Source organism: Protopterus annectens, chromosome 2.part1, assembly GCF_019279795.1.
Source record: "Protopterus annectens isolate FY-2018-M chromosome 2.part1, PAN1.0, whole genome shotgun sequence".
In the NCBI taxonomy this organism is placed as follows: domain Eukaryota; kingdom Metazoa; phylum Chordata; order Ceratodontiformes; family Protopteridae; genus Protopterus; species Protopterus annectens.
The window spans coordinates 881114489-881140662 of record NC_056729.1 but is presented as its reverse complement, the minus strand read 5'-3'; the positions used below and the strand labels follow the sequence as shown (position 1 = coordinate 881140662).

Genomic DNA, 26174 nt, shown 5'->3' with positions numbered 1-26174 from the left:
TTGGTCCCGAATCATTAAATGCAGAGCTCTCAGACACCAAGAATGGCCCCAACAGAATCACTGCCAACAATTTTGGTGCTAAAGGCTTGACATTGACCACCAAGTACCTATGAACCATCTGGACCAAAGCTACCAGTGCTGAAGTTGTTGGCAAAGGAGAAGTCAAATCAAATCCTTGCTAGAATTCCACCACCACAGCAGGTGTCAATCCAGACACTAGTGTTGCTGAAACTGAGCCTGGAAAAGCAACTTGTGTAAACAGGTTCAAATCTTGGCCTGCAGTCGGAACTGTCAGGGCCAAGATAACAGTGCATAGAGAGTCTGATCCTTGACAAAGGCCAATATCATATGCACCCAGTAAAGCACAGTGGACTCCTGACCAACCTGTGAGAGCTTACTGATGCAGTGGAAGGAGGACTAGAAGCAATCAATCTTGTTAACTCCTTCTCTGAAAAGAAAAGTACAGTTGTGTACACTTACCATAAGTGTAGATGTTAGAGTGTATTCACTGTTGCAGTCATTACATTTGGATTATCTGCTTGCAGGTAGCCCTCAGTCGGCCTGATTAACAAAGTCTTGGGTCCTGCGTCGGTTGCTGTCTCTTCTTCCGTGACATCAGGTTGTCAGGGGTATAAAACATGCAGCCGACGTCATTACATCAGTTTTTCTTGCCCCAGATGTCAGATGCCCCCCTAATGGGAAGCAATTAAATCTATAAATATACAAGGTTATACCTCAATCAAAAAAGCAAATACACCAAAAAGCTCTTAAGCATTGAAAAGGAGAGAACAGGTATAGCCAAACGAAGTGCTGGAGGGAGGGTAATCAGGACTGCAACAGTGAATACACTAACGTCTACATTTATGGTAAGTGGACACAATTGTACTATGTTTATCGTGTTTCACTGTTGCAGTCATTACATTTGGGTAGATTCCCAAAGCTAAGGATGGGAGAAGGAATTCAGATAGCATTAGGACCAGCTATAAGGCCCTACAAAACTGCAGTGGCAAAGCCAGCTCTGGATTTAGAGATAACTGGCAAATGGTAATGCTTGGTGAAAGTAGGTAGCAGCTTCCAGGATGTCCCTGGTAGGTACGCCTCTGAGAAAGGCTGTAGAGGTAGATGCAGCCCTGGTTGTGTGGGCTCTGATCCCCTGTGGGATAGGTTTTCCATGGTGCTTATAGCAGAAATGAATGCAATGGCCTATCCATTTGGAGATGGTTCGCTTTGAAATAGCTTTCCCCTCTGTCCGTACAGCAAATGCCACCAGCAGTTGTTCAGATTTCCTTTGAGGTTTAGACCTGTCCAAGTAGAATCCAAGTTGTCTGTGCACATCTAAGGAGTGCAGTATCTGTTCCCCTTTGTTCTGTGGGTTAGGAACGAAGGTAGGCAAAGGAATGGACTGATTAAAGGCCATACTGGATACCACATTTGGCATGAAAGAGGGATTTGGTCCTGAGGGACACCCTGTCTGCATGAAAGATGATGAAAGGCTCCAGTGCCATAAGGGCCTGTAATTCAGATACCCTTCTTGCTGAAGTGATGGCTAAAAGGGAAGCTGTTTTCCAAGAAAGGAATTTTAAATCTGCAGTAGCAGCTGGCTCGAAAGGAGGAAGGGTGAATTTCTCCAATACAAAGTTAAGGTCCCAGGCTGGAGTTGGGGCTCCCCTGGGTGGTCTTAAATGTTTGGCCCCTCTGAGGAACTGCTTGAGCAGTGGAAGAGAGAAGGGGGGGGGTTCTGTGTTATAATGAGCTGAAATGGCTGAGGCGTGAAATTTTATTGAGGAAAAAGACAGGCCCTTGTGAAGCATCTCAGTTAAGTATTGTAAAATCTGAGGTAAATTGGGCACTGCTGTGCTCATCCCTTGAGATTGGTTCCAGGCACAGAATCTTTTCCATTTTCAAGCATAAGATTTTCTAGTACTAGGCCTCCTTGCCTCTAAAATGACATCCATCACTGGTTTACTGAGGGATTGTAAAGGAGAGCTTAGGTAATTAGCCAGGCTGCTGGTTCAGTGTTTGAAGCTGAGGGTGCAGACTCTGGTTCTCTTGCTATGACAGCAGGGTAGGAGTCTGAGGCAGGTGCCATGGGGCCAACAGTGACACACTGCACAGGAGGGGTACCAGTGTTGGCGTGGCCAGGCTGGTACAATCAAAATCATCCTTGGTTTGTCTTGTTTGATCTTTAGTAGTACTTTGGAGAGCAGAGGCAGAGGAAGAAAGGCATAAACTGATAGGTTTTTCCAGCTGAAGGACAGAGCATCCACTTTCCAAGATTGTCTGTGGGGAATCCTTGCACAAAGTTTTTCTAATTGATAGTTCTGGGGGGAGGCAAACAGGTCTATATATGGGCTCCCCCAATTACTTGTCAACATGTTGAAAATCCTTGGTTCCAGTTTCCACTTGTGTGGGTCCATGAGGGTTCTGCTTAGTCCATCTGCCAGTGTATTTAGTTTTCCTGGCAGGAATTGAGCTTCTGGATGTACTTGGTACCTCAAGGCTGTGTCCCACAATGCCGTGGCTGGTCTGCAGAGGGGGTAAGAATGTGCACCCCCCCCCCGCTTGTTTATGTACCACATAACAGTGGTGTTGTCAGTCTTTACCATAATTGTCCTGGAAGAATGTGGTCCTAGAAGGCTGTCAGAGCATTCTGTTCAGCTAACAGTTCTTTATGACTGATGTGAAGGTGCATTTTAATTGGGTTCCATTTGCCCTGAATGCATTTCCCTGCCAGGTGCGCGCCCCCCACCCCCCACCCCCATGCATAGGCTGATACGTCTGTTGTTAGGGTTTGGGCCGCAGGGGGTAGTGTGAATGGTAGTCCTTGTTTTGGTGGCAGGCCTCTGCCCACCAAAGGAACTCTAGGCATAGACAAGGAACGATAGGCATCATTGCTTCTAGATCCTTAGAATGTTGACACCATAGGCTTTTTAGATACCATTGTAGTTTCCTCATATGCAGCCTTGCATATGGAATTAGAAGAATGCAGGAGGCTATGAACCCCAAGGCTTGTAGTATTTGCCTTGCAGATAACAGGGTTTTGTGACCACTTGTTTGAAGTAGGTTGTCAAGTGAATTTGTTTCTCTGGCGTGTGGAAAGCCATATGGGAAGTTGCATTCAAGCTTGCTCCCAGGAATATAATTTGTTGACAGGGTACCAGGTGTGATTTCTTTTCGTTTATGGTGTACCCCAGACAAGTTAGCACCCTCTGTACAAAAGCCAGATGATTCAAAAGTATGTCCTGGTTTTCTGCCTGAATTACACAATTGTCCAGGTATTGGTATATTTGAATATTTCATTGCCTGCAAAATGCAACGACTGGAGCTAGGCACTTTGTGAATACCCTGGGCGCAGTAGATAAGCCAAATGGCAGTGCAGAGAACTGATAGTGCGTGTAGCCTGCTTTGAAGCGTAGGTATCTTCTGCAAGATTCCCTGATTGGAATGTGCAGGTATGCTTCCTTTAAATTTAATTTAGTGCTGCCAACCAGGCATCTTTGCTTAGCATAGGACGCAACTGGTGAAGAGTCAGCATCTTGAATTTTGGAATCACCAAAAAGGTGTTTAGAGTAGGCAGGTCCAGGATAGGACGCCATGAATTGTCTTATTGGGGTACCAGGAAAGTTCTTGAGAAGAAACCTTGTCCCTTTTTTATGTTCTGGTACCAAATGAATAGCCTCTATGCTTAAGAGAGAGAGTACTTGCTTTTGGGCCTCTGCCCACTGCTTTGGAGGCGACATGTGGAAGTGAAATTTGTATCCTTGGGAAAGTACATTTAAAACCCATTTGTCCAGGGTAGTGAGTCCCCAGTTCTTTGCATGAAGTGCAATCTTTCCCCCCAAAGGGGCAGTCAGTTGAAAAGTCCTTGAAAGTTTTAAAAATAAGTCATTGAGACAGTTTACCATGGGGGGAGTTTTATTACTCCCAAATTTGGAATTGGAGGCCCCCCACTGCTTAGTCCTGTGCATCCCCTGGAACTGAAGCCTGGGTGCTCTGCTGGATCTGGGTATGGACTGAGAAGGTCTGGAAAAGGCAGGAAAAGGACCAAGTCTTTGAAGGCCAATGCCTACTAAATCTTGGAGGTTGTACTTGTAAAAAGTCTTTAACAGTTTGCATAGATTTAGCTTTTTCCTCCATCGTTTTAAGAACTTCTGCCTTGTTGCCAAACAGGTGGCCCTGATTTAAGGGAGCATCCAGTAATTTCACTGTAACATGAGCTGACAAGGATTGCTCTTTAAGCTAAGCATGCCTTCTAAGTACAGACCCAATTACCACATCCCTGAAAGATGCCTGTGGTGAATCAAAACCACATTGCAATGTATGTTTACCAACTTAGCAGAATGCATAAAATCCTGTAAATCTTTATTTTCAGCACAATCAGGAATCAACATCATAATCCAATAATATGCAGCTGATACTTTAACATATGAAACTGGCAATTCAAGGCCCTAATGGCCAAAGTTGCTGAAGTGTATACCTTCTTACCCCATCTATCCAGTGCCCTGGAGTCTCTATCAGAGGGGGTAGGATTTTTGGCAGTAGTAGCTTTAATGCCCTTGGGTCCCTGTGAATTGGTTTCAGGATCTGCAGTAGGATCTTTGAAAAGGAACTTGAGAGAGTTAGGAACCCTGTAATATCTATCAGGTTTTCTGGAAACTGGAGGGAGTCAGGGGCCATGCCAGATTCCGAAAAGGCATCATCAACAATGTCCAGTACAGGAGGTACAGCTAAAAGCCTGTGCTGGGGCAGGAGTAAGAAATCCCTAAGCCTCTTTTTAGAGTCTGAGAAACCTTGACTTTCCCAATGAAAAAGCTCCCGGAGAGTATGCAAGGTTTCACCAAAAGAGAATTCCTCTGTGGGGGGGGGGGAAGCAGAGGGAATAGAGTCCTCAGCATCAGAATCCTCATAGGTAGATAAGGGTAAATATCCTGGTCATCAGAGGAAACTTCAGAATCCTGGTCAGAAGTATCATAAGCAAACTCAGTCCTAGGTCTCAGAGGGGGAAGGTTGGCTTCCCCTGATTAAAGCAAAAAAGTCTTCAGTCATTCTTATAATTTGTTCTTTAGGCATAGAGGCCTGACCATGCAGTCTGGGCGTCAGTTTTCTAGGCATGGTTCGAGTTTTAGGCCTTGAAGAAGATGGCGCTGGTTTAATATGCAAGTCAGTAGGCCTGAATAAACCCTCAGAAGCCGGTGCCTGCACAGTGGCTCCGGACCCATCCAAGGTAGAGATATCCGCAGGTTCCACAGTTGAAGCATCTCGTGGCATACCGGACTCCGAATGGGTCTCAGTAGAGGCCTGCAAATCTGAAGTAGCGGGTATCGGGGGCTGTGAAAGTGCCTCACTGAGTACCAGTGAACTGGGTGGACTGTCTCTGTCTTTATCTTTGCGTTTCTTCAGAATGTCAGTTGTCGGATGGCTTACCGAAGACATATCAGGATAACTGAACCAAGCACCAAACAATTTAGAAGTGCAAAAATACCGACGACGGATAGTTCCTGGTTTAAATAAGGCACAAAACCAACAACGAGGTACGTCGTGGTCAGGGCCTAGGCAAGGAATACAGTACGATTGAAAGTCTTTATGAGTTATTTGCTTTCCACAAGAAATGCAATTATTTACTTTTACTGACATCGGTTTAGGGCAAGAAAAAGTTTCCCCAATGGGGTACTTAGCTTTTAGTTGAAGACTTCGGCTATGAAACTCGAAAACGAAAATTTCAGGAGTCGGCCAACCGGCACTTGTGAACTAGTTCTGCTTCGGGCACCGCACGGCAAGAAAGACTGATGTAATGATGTTGGCTGCATGTTTTATACCCCTGATGACCTGACGTCACGGAAGAAGAGACAGCAACCGACGCAGGCAGCAAGACTTTGTTAATCAGGTCGAATGAGGGCTACCTGCAAGCAGATAACCCAAATGTAATGACTGCAATAGTGAAACACGAAGAACATCATTCTAGCCCATGCCTCTGTTCACTCATCCTTGCTGCAAGAGGATTCCTGGCACTGAGTTGGAGAAAGCCTGGAGGAGGAGGAGGAATACCTGCTGGGGTAAGAGCGGACAATCTTCGGGTCTTAGCAGAAGAGAGCGGACAATCTTCGGGTCTTAGCAGAAGAGAATTTCTCCAGTAAGTAGGGTTCCGTTTCTTTTTCCTTCAGATAATGTGCGCGCCAATATGCCCATCAGTGCTGAATCAGCAAAAATAATTCCCTTGGCCACTCAGCCAGTATGTGAACACTGAAACTCTTACAAATGGAGTAGTAGTAGTCCCTGCTCAGATACAACACTTATAAACAAATGAAACATAACAACACTTCTAAACAAATGAAACATAACAACACTTCTAAACAAATGAAACATAACAACACTTCTAAACAAATGAAACATAACTTGTATGGGTCTGGGGAGGGGATAACTTATGCCCACAGCACTTGCACTCCCTAAATCCCCGTTTACTCTCTTTGCACAACAAGACTACAAGCACAACTATAAGAAATCAACAAGGTGGTAAGCACATATAGGAAAGAGGGCAAGACAGAAGTAAAATTCTTAGGCCCAGAGAAAAATGTGAATAGGAAGGAAGGGGAAATAAGGTAATATAGGGAAATGTCAGAAGAAGAAGAAAGGATGAAGAAGAAGAAAGGATTAAGCTAGAAGAAAAATCAGAGCTAACAGAAGATACCAGACTACCAATATTATAGAGACACATCTAAGAAGGATAAAAGTTCAGAATACTTTAAGTTCATTCCATAGCCACTCCAGCTCAGAGGAGATTGTCTTAATGGTGGTATCAAGATCTGAAGGATTCAGCATCAAGTAGCGATTATGCAAAGGAAGAACCTTGAGCTTGTGAGGAGTTCATTATGGTCACTAGAGGGTGACCAAGGCATAAATCCTGTTGTTCAGACAGCACTTCAGAAATCTACCAGCTTGTTCAAATTCTTCTAAGTTTATTTCAGTTAATAGTTTTCCGCTCTTCTAAGTTTATTTCAGTTAATAGTTTTCCGCTCAGATTTCCAGAATAGTTGATAACTATTCCTACATTTATAGGAAACTGAATATACATTCTTACAGTTATATGTACGTGTACATATACATAAATATATACACAAACACACACGTATATACTGTGTGTGTGATGTATGCATACAAACACACACACAGATTCAAACGTAGACACTAAAAGTGGGCTGTACAGATGATAGGATGGAATCAAACATCACCTTAAATGGTCCGAAAGGCTGCATTATCTGGAACACCAAGTCATATACAGTGTTGGAGGATGCTCACGTGGTATTCAGCTATTCACAAGTACGCAAGGAGTTAATGCTATGAAAAGTCTGCAGCTAAATTAATCATTTTAAACTACACTGTGCCCAAATCTGTATGACATTTAATTTTGCCTCTAAGAAAATATTGGCACTATTTTAATAAGCAGGATGTTAAATGCAGTTTCCAGTAGTATCAGAAAATGTTCCTTAAAATAATGCCAAATGACAATCAAAGCATTCCTTTTCCCAGGCAAAAGCAGAAATACTCCTACACACCTAGTCATGAATATTTATGTCAGAGTAAACAAAACATCCATAATAGGAGGAATAAAACAGAATCCTAAAAGTATATGCAATACCTTAACAGCAGGATGTAAGCCACTGTCAAAGAGAGCTTCATTTTTAATGATATTTCCCACTCCTGGCAGCACAGCCTGATCCAAAAGTACATCGCAAAGCATGCGGTCTCGTTGTCGCTTAACCGTATCTTCAGCTCTTGTAAAGCTGAATTTGGAGGAGCAGATATCCAATTCTTCCATAGCTCGCACCTTCTGCTCGCATTCGGCTGCACACCTGTAAGCAAAAAATTATGTAAAATAATGCAAAAAAAAAAAAGAATCTAGAAGTAGGTCATTTTTTTCAAAGATTTATACAATGTTCTACACTGCTTTACAGACCAGAGAGAGCTGGTAAAAAGATAACTATTCCTACATTTATAGGAAAATTCTTAACAAATGATAACCGATTATGGTGATAACTCCCTTTTTTCAAGGATCTCACTTAACCCATTATTTTAAAGTGGTAAAAGCAATATTTTTGTATACAAACTCCAAATGTTTTTCTGATTTACTTAGTAAAATTTAAAGACTATCAACACATCTGACAACAGTTCTGCAGTGTATGAATTCCTTGTACCAAATGGCGACAGTGAAGTTAATCAGAAAACATGAACTCTGCAGATTTCCTTAAATTACATCATTTAATGCTGTACTTTTATGAATGTTAAAATCTCACTGAAGACTACAAAATGGATACACCAGATATTTGGTTTTCAATAGCTAAGTAACACATGAAATAAAAGCAAGAGTATATGTGGGTGACACACATCAGAAAAGAAAGGCAACAGAAGGAGGGCTGAACAGATGCTCTTTGAACCATCAAGCCACCTGCAAGGCTTCCTCTAGAGGTAATCTATATACATATTGCCACTGCCACATTTGTCTAAAAGACTGACAACGCCAAGATAATTTCAAAGACAACTGCAGAGATTCTCATTACTCTGAATCATTAGCCTGCAGTGATATGTATAGAATGTGGACAAGTTTGCACTTCTTCATCTAACTTTAGAAGACCTAGTTAATGTGATCTTGTATGAAATTAAAAGCAGATGTGACAGCACAAGTACAAAATGTAGGCACAAAAGGCAGGAATCAGGGAGAACTCCCAACAAATGTGCGGAGGATGCTGTAGCCATGATGCCAACAGCTATGCACTTCAAAAAAAAAAATTATAAGGAGTTTGTCAATTGTTGCGCAGCACATTATCACTTTAAACTGCATACTGGGTGCTGCATGTGATGTACATGGAGATAGGACTATCTACCCTACAGTTATAAAACAGTACCGAGAGCATTTGGGAAACAGTGAGAGCATATTTCAGGAGTGCAAAGCACTACTGTTGGTGTTCTCATGTTACAAACTCTACAAGATGTATACAAGTAGATTACCTAAACAGCACACAGCACTGTAGTCTATGCATCCATGCCATAAACTAAACTAGAGAGGCATTCAGGAATTGGGGCACGAAGTGCTGTAGAAAGCAAATGTACCCCTCTATTAGGGTGCAATTTGGAACACAAAGCAATATGCATAGACTCGCACAGTATGCACATAGCAACAGTAAAAAATGGCTCAAGACTAAAGGGTGGAACTGTTATAACCTAAACGCTCTGTTCTGTATTGCAATTCCAAATTATGGCTGTTCTGTAAAATCATACAAGCTGCTAGAGGAGACATCTCTGCAGAATGTGCACAGCATGAAAGCATTTTGCACCCCTTGTAGAAACAGTACACAAGACACTGGAGGTACACTGCTATGCCAATAGTGCAAGCACTGTGAACCCCATATTGGCACAGTACCTACATGTTCTCAGAGCTTAACATGGGGAAGCAGGGTTGCAGTATTCCATACAGGCCAAGGCTATATACACCTTACAGTACTGAGAATCTTACTCTATACAAATGGGCAGTGCAATTTAAAAATGTACTGAGATGTCTTGTGCGCATTACTAATGCCTGCACACAAGTGAAGATCTGCGTCTCACATGGGCTTTGTACTACATTATAGATCCTTCTTGGGCATTACAAAGTGGCTGCATGCAGGAACTCCCCATTTCGGTACTTTACATGCAGAGTCACCTCAGAGTAGAAGTGCATAATTTGCAGTTCTTTCCCTGAACGGTAGGTACCAATCTCAAAATTCAGCTTGTACAGACCGATTACTAGCATCACATCAGCAGTCCACACCAAGATAGTGATTTACTGCACACATGAAAAGCTAACAATACATAACATTACAAGAAGAGTCACAGGCAGTGCCTCACAAGCTTATGTTGTATGCATAGTAACCAAAAGCCCATCACAAGCTTATGTTATAAATGTAGCTAACAGCATCACGTCACATCACTTACTTATGCTACATGCACAGTCACCAATATCAGTCATAAGCTTACATTATGCAAGGCTCAGTCCATTTCACTGTGCTGTAAAGTTGGTCAAGTATTAGCATCAGAAGTCAAAACATAATGGAGCTTCACTGTTCCAAGGAATTTTATATAAAAAACTAAATCATTGTATATAACAAAGTAGGTAAGCCTTCATACGACCGCCAGTTAATAAATGCACTAGGTAGTCTTTAGTGAGTATCCATTAAATGTTGCGTACTCTCCAAGGAAGGCCTTATGACCTCAGAAAAAACACAAACCAGGAACCACAGTCAATTCAAAAGTACAACCAGGCCTTATGACCTACAGAACCCTACAGGATTCACAGACATAGGTACAGGAAAGATCCTCCTTGCTCTTGCACACCTCTTACCCTTAAATGCCCTGAATTTGATTACCTGCTGGAGATTCTCAGGCTCAATTAGAACCTTATTGTACTATGTTGATTTAATGCAGTCTCCTCTGTGAAATTTTCTTCCATTGTAAAAATACTCATTTATAAACACACCTGGCTCAAAAAGTAGAAGACCTGATAAGATAATGCCACTGAAATGTTACCAATGATATGATACCAGTGACGACTGGTGACTTCAAATCAAGAGGGGCTGCAGGAGACAGCTGAATGGGTGGGGTCAATGGGAAGGGGTGTGGCCAACTAGAAAGGGGAGGAGCTATGCTCAACACCACAAAAACTAACTAAATACACTGCCCTGGGTGCCAAACCGTCATTATGAGATTCCAATCAAGACAAAATGAAGTGTAGAAGACTAAAAATATTTCAATGCATTGGCTGCATGACAGCTTACTTAATATCTAGATGGAAACAAAAAGGTTATGAGGCATGAAAAAATAAATTACTTTTTAAATACATTAATGGAATGCCAGTCAAAATCAAGTATAAGAAAAACAAGCAGTACTCAACTCAAACCACTTCTTGCACTGCAGTTCTAATTATAATTTATATTCAGCTTTATTAAAGTACCAAGTAACATGCTGAAAGTAGAAATCTCTGATGCCCCTACTTGTAAAAATGTTTCTTATCCAGAAAAAGACCTGCTGCCTGACAACTATCTACTTGTTTCATGGGGAAAACATGATCAAAGTAAAAAATGATAAGCAAACAAGAAATAAGCACAGGATACATTGCTTAAAAGGATTACTATACAGGTTATGGACCACACGATTGGCATTCTGTTTAGTTTACGGGTAAAGCCTGCAGAGATGACTGGAAGTCTCCAAGTGTAATGAGCTTCTTAAAATAATGTAATCCTGTCCTTTATTACAAATACTGTCATATGCATTTCAATACCCAAGGCTTATACATTATCTAGTTAAGTATTTTCTACATGGCAACAACAGAAAGGCATTCAATGTTGGCAGTTCTTTAACAGTATGCTTATTAAAGCTTACTTGCATCTTATGATCTCAGCCAAGCTTACCTGATGGTCATTAAAGTATTGCTACTTAAACACAGAGCAACAAGCACTTTCAGTAATAAGCATAAATCAACAGTGCAAAAAATATGACTGAAACCAGACCAGTCTGCAAAAATCAAGGACAGATGAAAAGCCACTCTAGTACTTGTGTCTACCTTGGATGGGGGGGGGGGGTGCTCTGCACATTTACACTGCATAACTACTCCTTGCCTTGCTTCAACACATCCAGAGTCACTACATGGGGGAATGGGGTGCAACAAGTATGTCACAATTTGAAATGTCTCTGGCTGACTGTGATGGCCCTGACACATTTGTCATACCTCTCAACCTCAGAGCAAGAAATCTGGACAAAGCCATACAAAGAAGTGGAACAAAGGCCCAAAAATAAGAACAATTTTTAAAACATTACTCTTATAAACTTAGAAAGATAATATAATAGGTCATTATTTTCTAACTTCAGTCTTTAATGATTTGTCACTAATTTGCCAAAACAAAACAATTTTATGAAAAATGGACCAAAAATGTGATGTCAAAATATAAAATAGCCACACAATACAGCTGGGAACCTGTCAAAGAAGGGACACTTTCATATTAGTACTGCTAACGTGAGCAGCTGACAAAATAAAGAATCTACATGCATTTCTGAAATAAAAGTAATCTATAACTCTGATTATTACAGTTATTTCTTAATTGTAAACCCTCCATGTTTCCTTCCAAAATTGCTATTTTGCGGAGGGATTATTAGGGGGAAGAGCAACATTTTGAGCTAAAATCAGGGATAGTTGAGAGGTTTGGCTATGCCTAATTCTATAAAGCAATTTATTTGCATGTACCTCTCAACCTGTTAATGCAATACATCTGGACAAGGCCAAATATATTGAGGGAACATATAAACAGTACTAAAAATTGCTCTTGTATAAACTGAGACAGTTGATAGAACAGGTCTTACTTTAGCATGCATTTTTCTGACGGTTATGAAGTCTGAAACTCAGTGTGTCATTATTTAGTGACTTAATTCCTAAATGATTTGCCAGAAAACCTCAATTTTATGAGGAACAAACCAAAAATAAGAAGCAAAAATCTATTCATTCTTTGAAAATCTGGACAGTTGGGAGGTTTAGTTCAGCTGGGGCTGTCTAAGTTTGCCACCCTTCCCCCTCACAAAATCATGGTCGAATGGAGCCTTTCCCTGCAGCCATTCCAATGATCCATTACTTGGCTATTTCACTCCATTTACCATAAACACTAACGTGCATACTGATTTACTTCTATTATGATTTGGACTTAATTTGAAAGTTTTATTTTGCATTTTACAGCACAAACACTAAGACATCTGCTAAACAAACTTAGCATTAAAACTTATCTGCCCTTGAAACTCACATTCATTGAAACCCACATTCAAAGAAAATACATTTTACCAGTGGCAGATAAAGATTAATTCTGGGCTGTTTTCAAATCCTAGGTCTCTTGCATATGAAACATACATGTGCTCTTTGATACACCTTCCTATTGTTTTGAACATTTTCCAGTAAACAATGAAACAAAACGCATGCACCAATAATGACAAAACCCCAATTCAGAACATCTTTCCAGTAAACAATGAAACAAAATGCATGCACCCATAATGACAAAACTGCCAAGTTCAGAACATTTCCATCATAAAAGTCTATTCAAACTTCTACAGTCCACCATTATCAGTAAATATGCACAATTCTACAGTCCACCATTATCAGTAAATATGCACAATCTTTGAAAAAGTAAATAATAAATAATTCCACATTAAATAAATCTGTAACTAATGAAGAGGTTGCTGCTAGCAAACACCTTTATATTTCATGGTTTCATCAAAAAATAAAGTGTCTGATGCCCCCGAGGAATAAATTGCCTATATTACATTAAAATGATAAGCTAGTAATATTGCAATAGGAAATGGATGGCAACCTGATAACAGGCTCATAGTATCATAACTTTTTCAGTACTGCAGCATTCACCCCTTGTGGGAGTAGAACAAACAAACAACCTTCTGCATCAAAAGCAAGTACACAACCTGTTGTGCTATTAACAATGCAAGCTGACTTAGCATAAGCAGCACTAAAGTTCTCTTCCCCTGCAGCTCTCAGCTCCTCGTAAAATCTACTCAATACTCAACTGCATCTCAACTTTGCAGCACAAGAAATCTGGAAAAAGCCAAATTTATTAGGGGGGGGGGTCAAAAGGCCAAAAACCAGGGACACATTAAACACTGCTTGTATAATCTTGGAAAGTTGCTAGAATAAAATGCTGTGTTACCACCATACATTTTACTGCCAAGGTCCCTGTACAAGAGAGTCAGAGCAACCTACCACTATGCCAAATCACCTGCTTTGTGAAAGAAAAATGCTGCGTTACCACCATACATTTTACTGCCAAGGTCCCTGTGCAAAACAGTCAGAGCAACATACCACTACACCATATCAGCTGCTTTGTGAAAGACAGGAAGACTGAAACTTAAACGGCTATCATTTAATGAATTCAGTTCTCACCATAGCTGTCAACCTCTTAGCACAAAACACCTGGACAAACCCAGTAATGAGGGAATACAGCCCTCAAACATATTCAGTGAATTCAGTTCTTGCCATAGCTGTTAACCTTAGCACAAAAAACCTGGACAAAGCCAATAATGGGGTAATACAGTCCCAAAAATAAAGGACAAATTTCAAACATTCATCTTATAAACTTAGAAAATTGCTAGAATAAAAGGTTGTGTTACTATGTATTTTCTGAAGAATATGAAGTCTGAAATTCAAATGCCTGTTCAGCAGAGGCCCAGGGAGAAATGCTGCAGACACATGTCTTTGTAAAAATGCAGGACACCAGAGCAAATCCACACAAACACAGGGATGAGATGCAGACTCCACACAGAAGGCACCCCAGCCAAGAATCAAACCAGAAAACCTATAGCTGTAAGGCAACAATGCTACCACTGCACCATCAAATATGTAAGGAATTAAACATTCAGAAACCTGAAGTCTGAAATTCAAATGCCTGTCAATTTTATTTAAATTCTGTTGTATACTGCAGACATGTCTTTGTAACACGGGAGGACACAAAAGCAAACCCACACAAACACAGGGAGAAGATGCAGACCCCACACAGAAGGCACCCCAGCCAAGAATCAAACTTGAGAACCTGCAGCTGTGAGGCAACAATGCTACCACTGCACCATCAAATATCAAGCATTGCAACATTTAGAAACCACAGATATTATGAGGATATGAGGAACAGATCAGATGAAATATGAGGCAAAAATCTGCAATTTTTCTCACACATTCGCACACCCTTTGTTCTGCAGTATTAAAGCCTTCACCTACCAGCCCAAACTCCAGCGACCGAACAAACATGTACCCGGTAATCCAAATCCAGCAAGCCCACAATTCAAACACCTACCTGAAGCCTTTGTCCACGAAGCCAGCGCACTGACAGTCCCGCGAGAGCAGCTCAGTCCTCCTCCTCATTGATTCTGACTGCGGCTGAAGCAGTCCGGAGCTCCTCTGTTCTGTGCGGTCGGCACCGCACAGATTCCTGGAATCTCACAGCAATGATTGCTGGGTACCTCTTTCTCCATATCCGGACTGCTGATAAAGGCAGTCTGAGTTGTCCGCGCATGCGCAGAGGATTGGGATTAGTGAATTTTTTTTTGTTTTTTCTAGGTGGGAGGGCTGCAGTCCGATAGGATGAGCCACCCCTGTATGATACTATTTTTACATTCTTCTACCACTTTGTACTTAAGAATAACATAACCTGCAGTGCTTTTTGAATCAAGTGCAAGTTTGGTCTGACTTCCAGGATGGCTGCACATTGAGTAACAGCTTAATTCTATCTCTTGCAGTGTTAAAACAAACTCGGCAGAGAAGGCCAGCAGACTTATATTTATAGGTAAATTTCAGTAACTGGCTAGTAAAGTGTACTGCCTGGGTGCAAGGAAAAAAAAATACAGGGGTCCTGGAAAAAAATCAGCTATAAAAAGTGTGGAAGAAACACTGACAGGAGAAAGTTCTGCAACTGTTAGCAAAAGGCAATGCAACTTCCAGATATGAATTCCAGTAATCTACAGGAAGATATAAAGCAAATGCACACCGATTTGGTTAAAATAAATGAAACACTGACTGAGTATATCAACACAAACAACAAAAGCCTAGAAAAAATAGAAGAAGCTTAAAATAAATATTCAGATAAGGTAAAGCCGCAAAAATCAGACATCAAAATGAAGAAAAGGCTGGATGAATATGATACTGCTCAGGAAGAGATGTTTCAAAAAATACTAGAGTTAGAGGGCAGAGCACGTAGGGAAAACCTGAAAATTTCAGCTATACCAGAGAAGCTGAAAGGAACAGACTGCATTAATTTTATGAAAGCACAAATAAGCAACTGGACTGGTATTCCACAGCAGGAGTTGTTAGTTGAAGGGGCACATCGTGTGCATGCTCCAAACATGACTATGAAAAAGCAACCTAGACCTTTAATAGCAAATGTGCAATCCTACCAGCATAAGGAGTAGATTTTGACAAAACTGTGGCAGAAGGACAAAGTACTTAAAGTAGGAGACAGCAGAGCATTTGTGGAGATTGATTACTCATTGTAAACATTCTAATAAAAAATACACCAGGCAGATTAATTCCACTATTCATGGAATGTCGAGACACAGGTGTGAGAGTCAAACTGCTGTACCCATGCCAAGGAGGAAACACAAAAATTTGTCCAACAAAAAGTGAGCTGTGAAAGAAAAAGATTCTGCATCTTGTTCTTCTGGTAATAAAGACAACAGAGAGACTGTACCTGTGAAACTTTTTCAAGTGTTTCAATGTAAAATGTTGCAGTGAAGGAAGGGAGCAGGAGAGCTGACTAGAAGAAATGAAGCAGTGATAGAATTTGGGCAATAGGGATGAACAGTAATAAAACCACTAACAATGTAGGATTAAAATGCAATAATTATATGCATAAAATATGACAGACCAAGAAAATATGAATATACTGGACCTTTTCAGAATTTGTTGGACTTCTGGGGTAAAACTAAAGCATATGCCCTACTTCATGTCATTAATGTTCAAAAATTGCTTTGGGGAGGGGAAGTGAAGGGAGACCGTTAACTGTAATTTTTTTTTATTAGTACTATTTTTGTAGTGCATGCTTTTCTTTGTTTGCTATGAAGTAAAGTTTTCTCAGTTATTTTTAAGTGTAATGAGAACTGCAAACCGGTGCGTTTTTTTTTTTTGTATTTCTCCCTTCTCTTTTCTTGCTCAGTTTTAAGTAATGTAGGCACTGCAATGTAAAAAAGAAGCATGACAAAAGAAAAAATAATGTGCGTTTTCTCATTCTTGCATGGGGAAATGACTGGATTAAGGACCTTGGATTGATTCAGCAACAAGTTTTAAGAGTAAGCAAGTAAATGAAAAAGAATATTGAATATTATGAGGCTTTCTTCTAACAAAAACATGTATGTCAGTAGCAATTCTGCATCTGGTCTTCATGTTTCCATGGAAACGATCTGATGAAGAGAAACTGGCTGCCTGGTTCTCATGTTTCCATGGGGGGCAATCTGATGAAGAGATACTGGCTATAGGCTGGTGAAAAGCGATTGGCTGAAGGGAGGAAAACTGAAAAGAGAAATTCCCTAGGACATAATGTTCTCTGAAAGTATTCAGGGGTTTTCCCAGCTGGGAGAGCTATAAAGAAAAGACAAAACCAATTAGCACTCAGTAGAAGCACAGGCTGCACCATGCATCTTAGCATGTTTACCCTTTCTTTTAGGTTAACTCAAGCCTGTGAGTGTGACTGTCAGTTTAGGACATTTGCTCCTACTAGGAAGAGCAAACTTCAGTATTTGAAGATGTACATAGTTTTTGTGTGTTAGTATTAAGTTAATAAATTTTAGGGGGGTTTGGGGTGTGTTAGTTTTATTTATTTTTTTGTTTTGAGGGATTTCAATAAAACAAAAAGTTTTATAAAATGTGACATAGGCTCAAATGGATATGACAAGAAACAACTGTATAATAGGGTTTTGGGGGGTGTTTTATTTATTTTTGTTTGAGGGATTTCAATAAAACAAAGTCTTATAAAATGTGACATAGGCTCAAATGGATATAACAAGAAACAACTGTAATAGTTCAACCTGTGAAAATATATGCATGCAACACAAAAGATGGAACTAGATATTTAACAAAAAAAGTGTTATACGGAAAAGGTGGGAATAACTTTTTAAAGCAATGATGTTTTCTGTAAAAAATGTCAACGGTCTCGCAGATAAAAGCAAAAAAAGCTTAGTAAACTATATTTAAAAACTGTAGAGTGCAAATCGCTATATTACAGAAGACACACTTGGAAAGAACTGAACATGTGAATTTGATAAAGAAAGGTTTTGAAGATGGTTATTGAGGGGAATATCTGGGACAAAGGAAAAGAAGAGTACTTATATTAATTGCAAGAAGAGTTTCAATACTGGCAGAAGAGGATAACAAAGATAATGGTATATTTGTAGTGCTAAGGTGCTACCGGCAAGGGAGGAAGATCACACTGGCATGCATTTATGTTCCACTTAAACCTGCTATGATGGAGCTTAAGAAAATTCTGGGAGAAATAATCAGTTTTCAGCAAGGCATGGTACTTATAGGTGGGGACTGGAATGTGATTTGCAACAGTGAAGATGTGTCTGGAGGGCCAAGAAGGCAAAGTATAACAAAGGAGGGTAGATTTTTGAAGAAATTTATGAAAATATTTAGCACGGAAAAATGTGAATTCAGTAATAGGAGTTCAGAGTCAATTTACATATTATTCCTCAATATATAAAAAGTGGGCTAGACTAGAAAGAATTAACATTTCACAGGACCATGTGCACTTGAAAGTCTGGAGAGGAATTTAAGGAATGGGTTAGTGGAAATTCAGGCACTATTAGAGGATATAAATTTCTTCTGAAAATATATCTAGGGAGTGGGATAAAATTAAGGTGAAGTTTAAAAATAGGGTAGAAATAAAAGAAAGGGAGCTATGGTTAAGAAGTAACAAGAATTATTTAGAGGGACGGACAAATGTTCGAGTATTGCAGAATAGGGGGAATCTCATAAAACAAGAGGAGGATCAAATGCAGAATGCTAAGCAGAAAATAAGGGATTACCTCAACAATGTGCACAAGTTTAGAAAGGCTGTTCTTAAGCAACTCTTTTTTGATAACAGTAGATCACAAAAACTCTTAGCACAACTTGGGCAACAGGAAGTAGAAAGGGCCATCATCAACCTTAGGGAGCCTATAATAAAGAAGGGTACAGGAGTGTAATACATTACAGTAATTACAAATATTTTGGAAATTCATAAAGTCTATATAAAGCAGAGAAACGTTTTTCTGCTGTTGGGCTACTGCTATGCTCTCCTGGGCCAAATAGATGAGCTCCTTAAGCCCTGACCTGAAGTTTAGGACATATGCCACAATAGACTCCTTGTGAGATCCATTCTCACCTCCCAACTCATCATAAAACAAATCTAAATGACCCCTCACCCTATGCCCATACAGCAACTCAAACGGTGGAAAGTCAGTAGATTCCTGAGGTACCTCTCTGTAGGCAAATAATAAATGGGGCAAATATTTGTCCCACATTCTCTTTTAAACTCTGCTTCAATGGTGGACAAAGCAATCACCTCAGAGTATCTGTTGCATAATCCACCAGCATCACAATATATATTTCTTCCATGTAGAACGGACCAGGTCTCCTGCCTTGCCTACCTGTTGGCACTGCTCACAGGCCCTGCACCCCCTTACATCCTTTGAAATCCCAGGCCAATAAAAGTTTTGGATGATGCTCCTCATAGTACACTTTATGTCCATATGGCCTGCAAAAGGAACGTCATGGGCTACGGCTAGACGTGCCAGATGGATGGCTCTGAGCACTAGCAATTTCTGTATGACCTCATCCTCTAGCCTTCCCTCAGGGTTCCACTCTCTGTACAGTGACCCTTTGTTTCAGTACACAAGCTCCTCTCTTCCTTGAGCATCAGGTGCCTCTAGCTACTTCTCTCAAGCCTCAAGATATAGGGTCCATAAGTTGAACTTGTCTCAATTCTACTTTTGTGACCCAGCCCAGCTCCCCTTCCACAGTAAGCCCAGTATCCTCCATCAGTGGTGCCTCGCTGTCAGCCTGGATACCAACACTCACCATGTCCACGAGAACACCAGTACATACCAGCAGCTATGATGTTGTGGTTCGCCTTCAGGCTCACTGTTACAAGGTCGCTCCTTCCCTAAAGTAAGCACATCACCAACCCCAGCTTCAAGCATAGGATTTGTCTGGGTCTTCCCCAGGCTTACCAAACCTACACAGCCATCTCAAAGCTCAACTGCATCACTATCAAAATCATTCCCTCTCAACTCATTCCCTCCAATGGAGCTCAGGTAGTTTGTACCGCAACTTCCAATGGGCAGAGCCTAAGCCTTTTGACAGAATCAAGTTATGGCCTCACATTTCAAACAAAATGTCCATATCCTGGAACCATAAGAGTTACGAAAGAAGTATGAATGGCAAACTCTTCAGCACAAACTATTTTTATAGCGGTAGCATTCTTTAAGGTTCTAGGTCTTAAACTTTTTATAAGTCACAGTAACTATTACATCTGTAATATTTTGTAAACAACTTACAATAGCTCAGAAACCACTCAAGTTACACATATACTGTCAGCAGCATTTTATTTATCTAGATGAAAGCTTTCGTATGAGGTTAAGGAGTTCTGTCTGTGTTATTTGTTGTTGAGATATGTAGAAAATGTGAAAATTATATCTATACAAAAATAGTATCATAAAAACAACAATTAATATATATTTACCTGCATTAGACAGAGATCAAATATTAATGTAGTTGAATTTGTCATTGTGTAAGGTTTAAGATGAAATCTTTTAAAACCTTGTACGCAGCACAGTTTTGGAATGATTGTTGGAAATATAAACAAGCAATATTTGACGCCTGGAGGTGTCAGTAAGAGTCACGTGCAGATGCGCCTAGAGGCGTAACTCGGAAGTAATGAGTTATAACATCTGCAGGGATATCCTCAAACACACCTACTTGCGTGTTCCCTTTTCCACCCTTTCAGTCAAGATAAACCCTGACCAAAGGTATTTGGAATGGGGTCCCACCCATAGGTCTGACTGGCGTGGACTGCCCAAGCAAGTACTGCTCCTCCTTAACCACTACAGACCTCACAATGGTTATATCAGAAACGGTCTCTCTCGTAGCAGTGGTACGTCTTCCATCCACTAAGATATGATACAACTTCTGGTGATTATCTGGTACCCCTGTTGTTTCCAAACAACCTACCACTGGCCTGTCATTCCAACTTGCTGGCTCCCTCATCTTTTGTTTCTCACCTAGCTTTAATGGACATTTGTATGCTACATGGTCCCTCTGATAACATTTGAGACATCTAATCCCTGATCCTGACTGTGTGCTTGAACTAGTGGCTTCCCCTGTTACTGATGAACTCTGTTAGAGTGGTTTAGGATGCCCACCATGGGTTCCCTTATGTCCCATGTGCTACACTGGGTATCCCTTTCTTATGAAGTGCTGTCCTACTTGCCAAGTAGAGATCCCTTTTCTCTCCAAGTCATTTGCAGAGTTGCACTCTCGGGTCTGCTAAACAGATCCTCATGTCTTCAGGCAAAGTGCTGAGACCTTGTTCCATCACCAAAAGGTCTGCCAGTTCTCCAAAAGTAGTGACTTGACACCCACTCACCTGTTGCTCATCGTGGGTTCAGTTCAAGCAGCTTTATTACACACAAACATCTGAAATGAGGCTTTGTTGTTGTATCTTTCGGCTTTTCCCGGTTAGGGGTCGCCAGAGGAACTCCGGCCCGTTATTGATTGGCAGTAGATTTTTACGTGCTGAGTTGCCAGCTCTGACGCACAACCTTCAACGAAGGTACGCCCATTCACGCATGTCTCCACACAGAAGACGCTCTAGCTGAGAATCGAACAGGGCAACGTCTTACTGTGAGGTGACAACACTACCGCAACACCACCACCGCAGTGTGAAATGAGGCTTTGTAACAAACTTAAATAAACTTGTAAAAAGACTAACACACTCATACACGTTAACACACCGGCTTGTTCTCTCAAAATAGCACTGCTGCCTGCATGTGCTCTGTATTTATATGCACGCACTACATCTGGAAATGCTTCTTAAAGGTACTTACACATGCTCTGATCTACATCCTCCCTCTGAGAAATAGTCCTTATAAAAAAAAGACAGTATTCATTGAAATGCAATTTACAGGCATGATCTTTTGACATGCAGTTATACAGAACTAATACAAAATTAGACACACATAATGTCCAAATTGCTGTGTATTTAACACTGGCTCTGGAAAGAAGACCTGATTGTGTAAAATAAAAGTCAGAATTGGCTCTAGCAATGGGGACCAACTTCAAGGAATGTTCAACTTTAAGGACATCTGGGACATCGTCAGGAACAGGAATGGAAACTGTGACACGTTCTTCGGTATGAACATTGTCAGGGTTGCTCAGAGATCTAGAGTCTATCAGTTATGATGTTGCGATATCGTTTCTGATGCAGGAAGATGTCTATGGTTCCTCCTGTACTCTATACCCTCAGATAGAACTAAATAGAGGTATATGTACAGAGCAGAGATCCTCACTTGTCCATTTTGATCAAAGCCTTTCACAGTTTGCATCCTCATGATCTCTCCTTTTAAAGGACGAAGAAATCTGCTTGTCTTATCATAGCTGGACTTCTGAGAAGAATGCTTTTTAAAAAGTTGGGCTTTGCTTTCTCTGTTGTTTTTAGCATTAGGCACCAACAAACTAGAGTGGATAGGCAAGGTTGTTCTGATTTGCCTATATAAAAGTCTCTGAGCAGGCGAGTCAAGTAGCTTGTCATGGGGTATATTTCGGAGCTTAAGTAAATTCAAGAAGATATTGGTGCTGTCACGCTTTGACCTCTCCAGTAATTGCTTTGCACTCTGTACTGCACCTTCAGCAATGCGGTTTCATTGTAGATATTTAGGACTGCTAACAACATGGATAAAGTCCCCCTCTAGCAAATCTCTGAAACAATTGACTGGTAAACTGAGAACAGTTGTCAGAAATAACTTTGTGTGGACTACCATGTACTGAGAAATGACGTTTCATTTTAGTAATAACAGCACTGGACATTAGATTAGGTAGCAAATCGATCTCAAACCAGCTCAAATAAGAGTCTACCAACACCAAGGAAAGCAGATTGTTCCACTCAAATATATGTCAGTTGCTGCTGTTGACCAATGTAGTTCAGGAATTTGGCTTAGCTGAAGTAGCTCTTTTTGCAAATGCGGCTTAATATGGTTGCACACTGAACAAGAAGAAAGCACTTTATCAATGTCTTTCACCAGAGAAGGCCAAAATACTAGTCCTCATTGCCCAGTTTTTGGTAAGAGTCAGAACTTGAATGTATTCATGATGTGGGGAAGTAGGGACAACTTTTGGACCTTTGAAAATGATACCATCTTCCATCAGCATCTCATGTCTGTATGGAAAAGTAAGGTTACATTTCTGGTGGTACACAAGATTGCTTTGACGGCCATCCTATACTGATGAAGTGGTTGAGCTTTTGCAAAATTGGATCACTCTTTGCATCATATCTCTTAGCTCAAGTCTCGAGGTAGAAAAATTACACACTTCCATGACATCAAAGTCAAAATTCTCTGCATCAAGCCATTCCATAGTATTTCTGGGTGATCTGGATAAGGTGATAAAGAAGTTTACCTTTTGTATAGACCATTTTGAAATTATAATTTTGCAATTTGAGCATCATTCTTTGTAGTCTAGCTAGATGTAGCTAGAGCTGAATGCATAGGCTTATTTAAAATACTGACTAGAGGTTGAAGGTCAGTTTCTATTTGGATAGCTCAGCCATAAATATAATCATGGAACTTTGAACATTCGAACACAATAGCCAAAAGTTCCTTCTCATTGAGCATACTGCATCTCAGTTTGGGTAAGAGTTCTAGATGCAGAAGCAACAGGTCTGCCCCCTTGAAGAGTAATTGCACCAAGACCGAACTTTGAAGCATCACAGGAAAGAAAAAGAAGTTATGTACTTACCATAACATTTCATGTGAGTTTTTTATCTTGCCTTTATTCTCACTGATGGGTTCAGAGCCTATCCTCGGCTCCGACATGGCTGATAGCAAAGCTCAAGGTTTGCCAGTAGCTCGAGAAAAAGCCCCTTATCCCACAATGCACTGCTGGAATTACCTATATATATATCTATATATATATATATATATATATATATATATATATATATATATATATATATATATATATATAGATAGATATATAAACCCTTTTAATTTATTTCTACCAAGAACATTTCCCGAAGGGGAAGAATAAATATTGAATACCCAGGATGGTACTTAGCCTCTAAGTCAACAGTCAGCCAGGAGGGGGAAGGAAGGAGGGGCGCGAGAATAAAGGCGAGATAAACAACTCACATGGAATGTTATGGTAAGTACATAACTTCTTTATGTAAAGCTGTTAAATCTCGCCGTTTATTCTCACTGATGGGTAGCGTCCCTAGCACCCTCAATCCTGGGTGGCTCATGGGAGTATGTTCTTCAGAACCGTGGAACCAAAGGAAGACCTGTCCCTTGAAGCCTTATCTACTTTGTAATGTGTGACAAAGGTATGAGGCTTAGACCAAGTGGCTGCAGCGCAAATATTGTCAATGGGCAATTTGCTTCAAAAGCAGAAGACGTAGAGACGGCTCTGGTAGAATGAGCCTTAGGTTTGTGCGTTAATGGCATGCTCGCATTTTCATAAACAAAGGATATACAATTGGATAACCATTTAGATAAGGTTGTATTAGCCACTGGATTGCCTTTTCTGGCTTCTGAGGAGGATACAAAAAGTTGGTCTGATTTTCTAATATCCTTAGTTCTGTCAAGATAAAATCTGAGTCTGTGTACATCATGTTTGTGCAGCATGTATTCCAATTTGCTAGAGTGGTTGGGAAAAAAGACTGGCAGCTCAATGACCTGATTGATATTTGACTCAGAATAGAATTTAGGTAAAAAAGAGGGATTTGTTCTGAGAGATACTCTATCAGCATGGAAAATCATGTAGGGTGGTCTGATAGATAATGCTTGAAGTTCTGACACTCTGCGGGCAGATGTAATGGCCACAAGAAATATAGTTTTCCAGGATAAAAATGTGAGATCACAAGAAGATGCTTTTTCAAAAGGGGGAAGAATAATTTGAGACAGCATAAAGTTCAAATTCCAGGGAGAATAGGGAATTTTGATAGGTCTCATATGAAGAACACCTTTAAGAAAAGTCTTAGATAATTTATGTCCCATAACATTTGAGCCACCAAACCCAAGGTGAAAATTTGAGATGGCAGCTAACTGGACTCTAACTGTAGCAGCTGCTGCCCCTTCCTTAAAATTTTTTGTCAAAAATTCTAAAATAGATGATAGCGGAACTCGGAAAGGGTCAATGTTCTGCGTGTTGGCCCAAATTGAGAACCTTTTCCATTTACTGCCATATAATTTCCTGGTGTATGGCTTGTGAGAAGACATGAGAATTTGTCTTGTATCTTCTGAAATTGAATGAAGCCTGGCAATTAGGGGAAGTGGATTAGCCAAGCAGTCAGTTTCAGGAACTGCAGAGAAGGATGAAGGTCCGCTGACAGGTGCGTCAGAAGGTCTGGAACTGGGTCCAGGATCCATGGATCTTCCAACAGATGATGCCGGAGAAACGGAAACTAAATCTGTTGAGGCCAGTAGGGGGCTATGAGTATAGCAGTCCTTCCCAGTGACTTTGCTTTCTGTAAAAATCTGGGCATCAATGGGAAGGGTGGAAATGCACAAAATAGACCCGGGGGGGCTGCATCACTCGGGGATAACCAGGAGGAAGTATTAGGGCAAAGTAGCTTCTGCATTTTGAATTGATGTGGCTGGCAAAGAGGTCGCAGCAAGGCTGGCCCCATTTGCGGAAAATCAACTCCGCAACCTGTTGTTTGAGAGACCACTCATGAGGGAGCAATATCTCCCTGCTTAGCTTGTCCACTAGCACGTTGGATTTCCCCGGGATGTGCACTGCTAACAGAAAACGCGGGGACGACACAGCCCATTGCCAGATCCTGAGGGCTTCTCAACAAAGTGGGTAAGACTTGGTTCTGCCCTGCTTGTTCAAGTACCAGACCACTGACATGTTGTCCCGTCTGAATTGCAAAGGTTCCTAGAGGGAGAGAGTCCTGAAAGTACTGCAATGCTAGAAGTACCGCTCTCAACTCTAGAACATTGATGTGCAGATGTGATTCTTGATCTGTCCATGTGCCTTGGGCAGTCTTTCACTGAAAATGCCCCCCCCCCATCAGGGAAGCGTCCGTGGTCACAGTGGCTACTGGGGGGGGGCAAAGGGTCTTCCGATTGTGACATGAAGAGACGTCAGCCACCACCGAAGGTCTCTCTTGCAAGAATCCGTGATGAGAATCATGTGGTGCATCAGTAATTTCTGGTACGACCACTGAGCAAAGAGGAGCCATTGAAGAACTCGCATATGCATCCTTGCGAGTGGTATAGCCAGGATTGCTGCCACCATCAAACCTAGCACCTTCACTACATCTGCTGCTGTAGCTTTGTTCTTTGACACCAGTGAGCTGACGTTTTGGCAGAGAAGTGATACCTCAACTACCACTCTACATCTCCCTGTAGAAAGAGTATCTAAC

At 40.9% G+C, this 26174-nt stretch overlaps 1 protein-coding gene across 2 annotated transcripts in view; it reads right to left on the bottom strand.

Moving 5' to 3' along the window:
- The window catches only part of NEIL3 (nei like DNA glycosylase 3), a 622290-nt gene that overhangs the window by 435172 nt on the left and 160944 nt on the right, over nt 1-26174 (bottom strand). For both annotated transcript variants that reach the window (XM_044062525.1, XM_044062524.1), the window contains exon 4: nt 7634-7847. In XM_044062525.1, coding sequence (XP_043918460.1) covers nt 7634-7847 — 214 coding nt within the window. The remainder of the gene's footprint in view (nt 1-7633; nt 7848-26174) is intronic.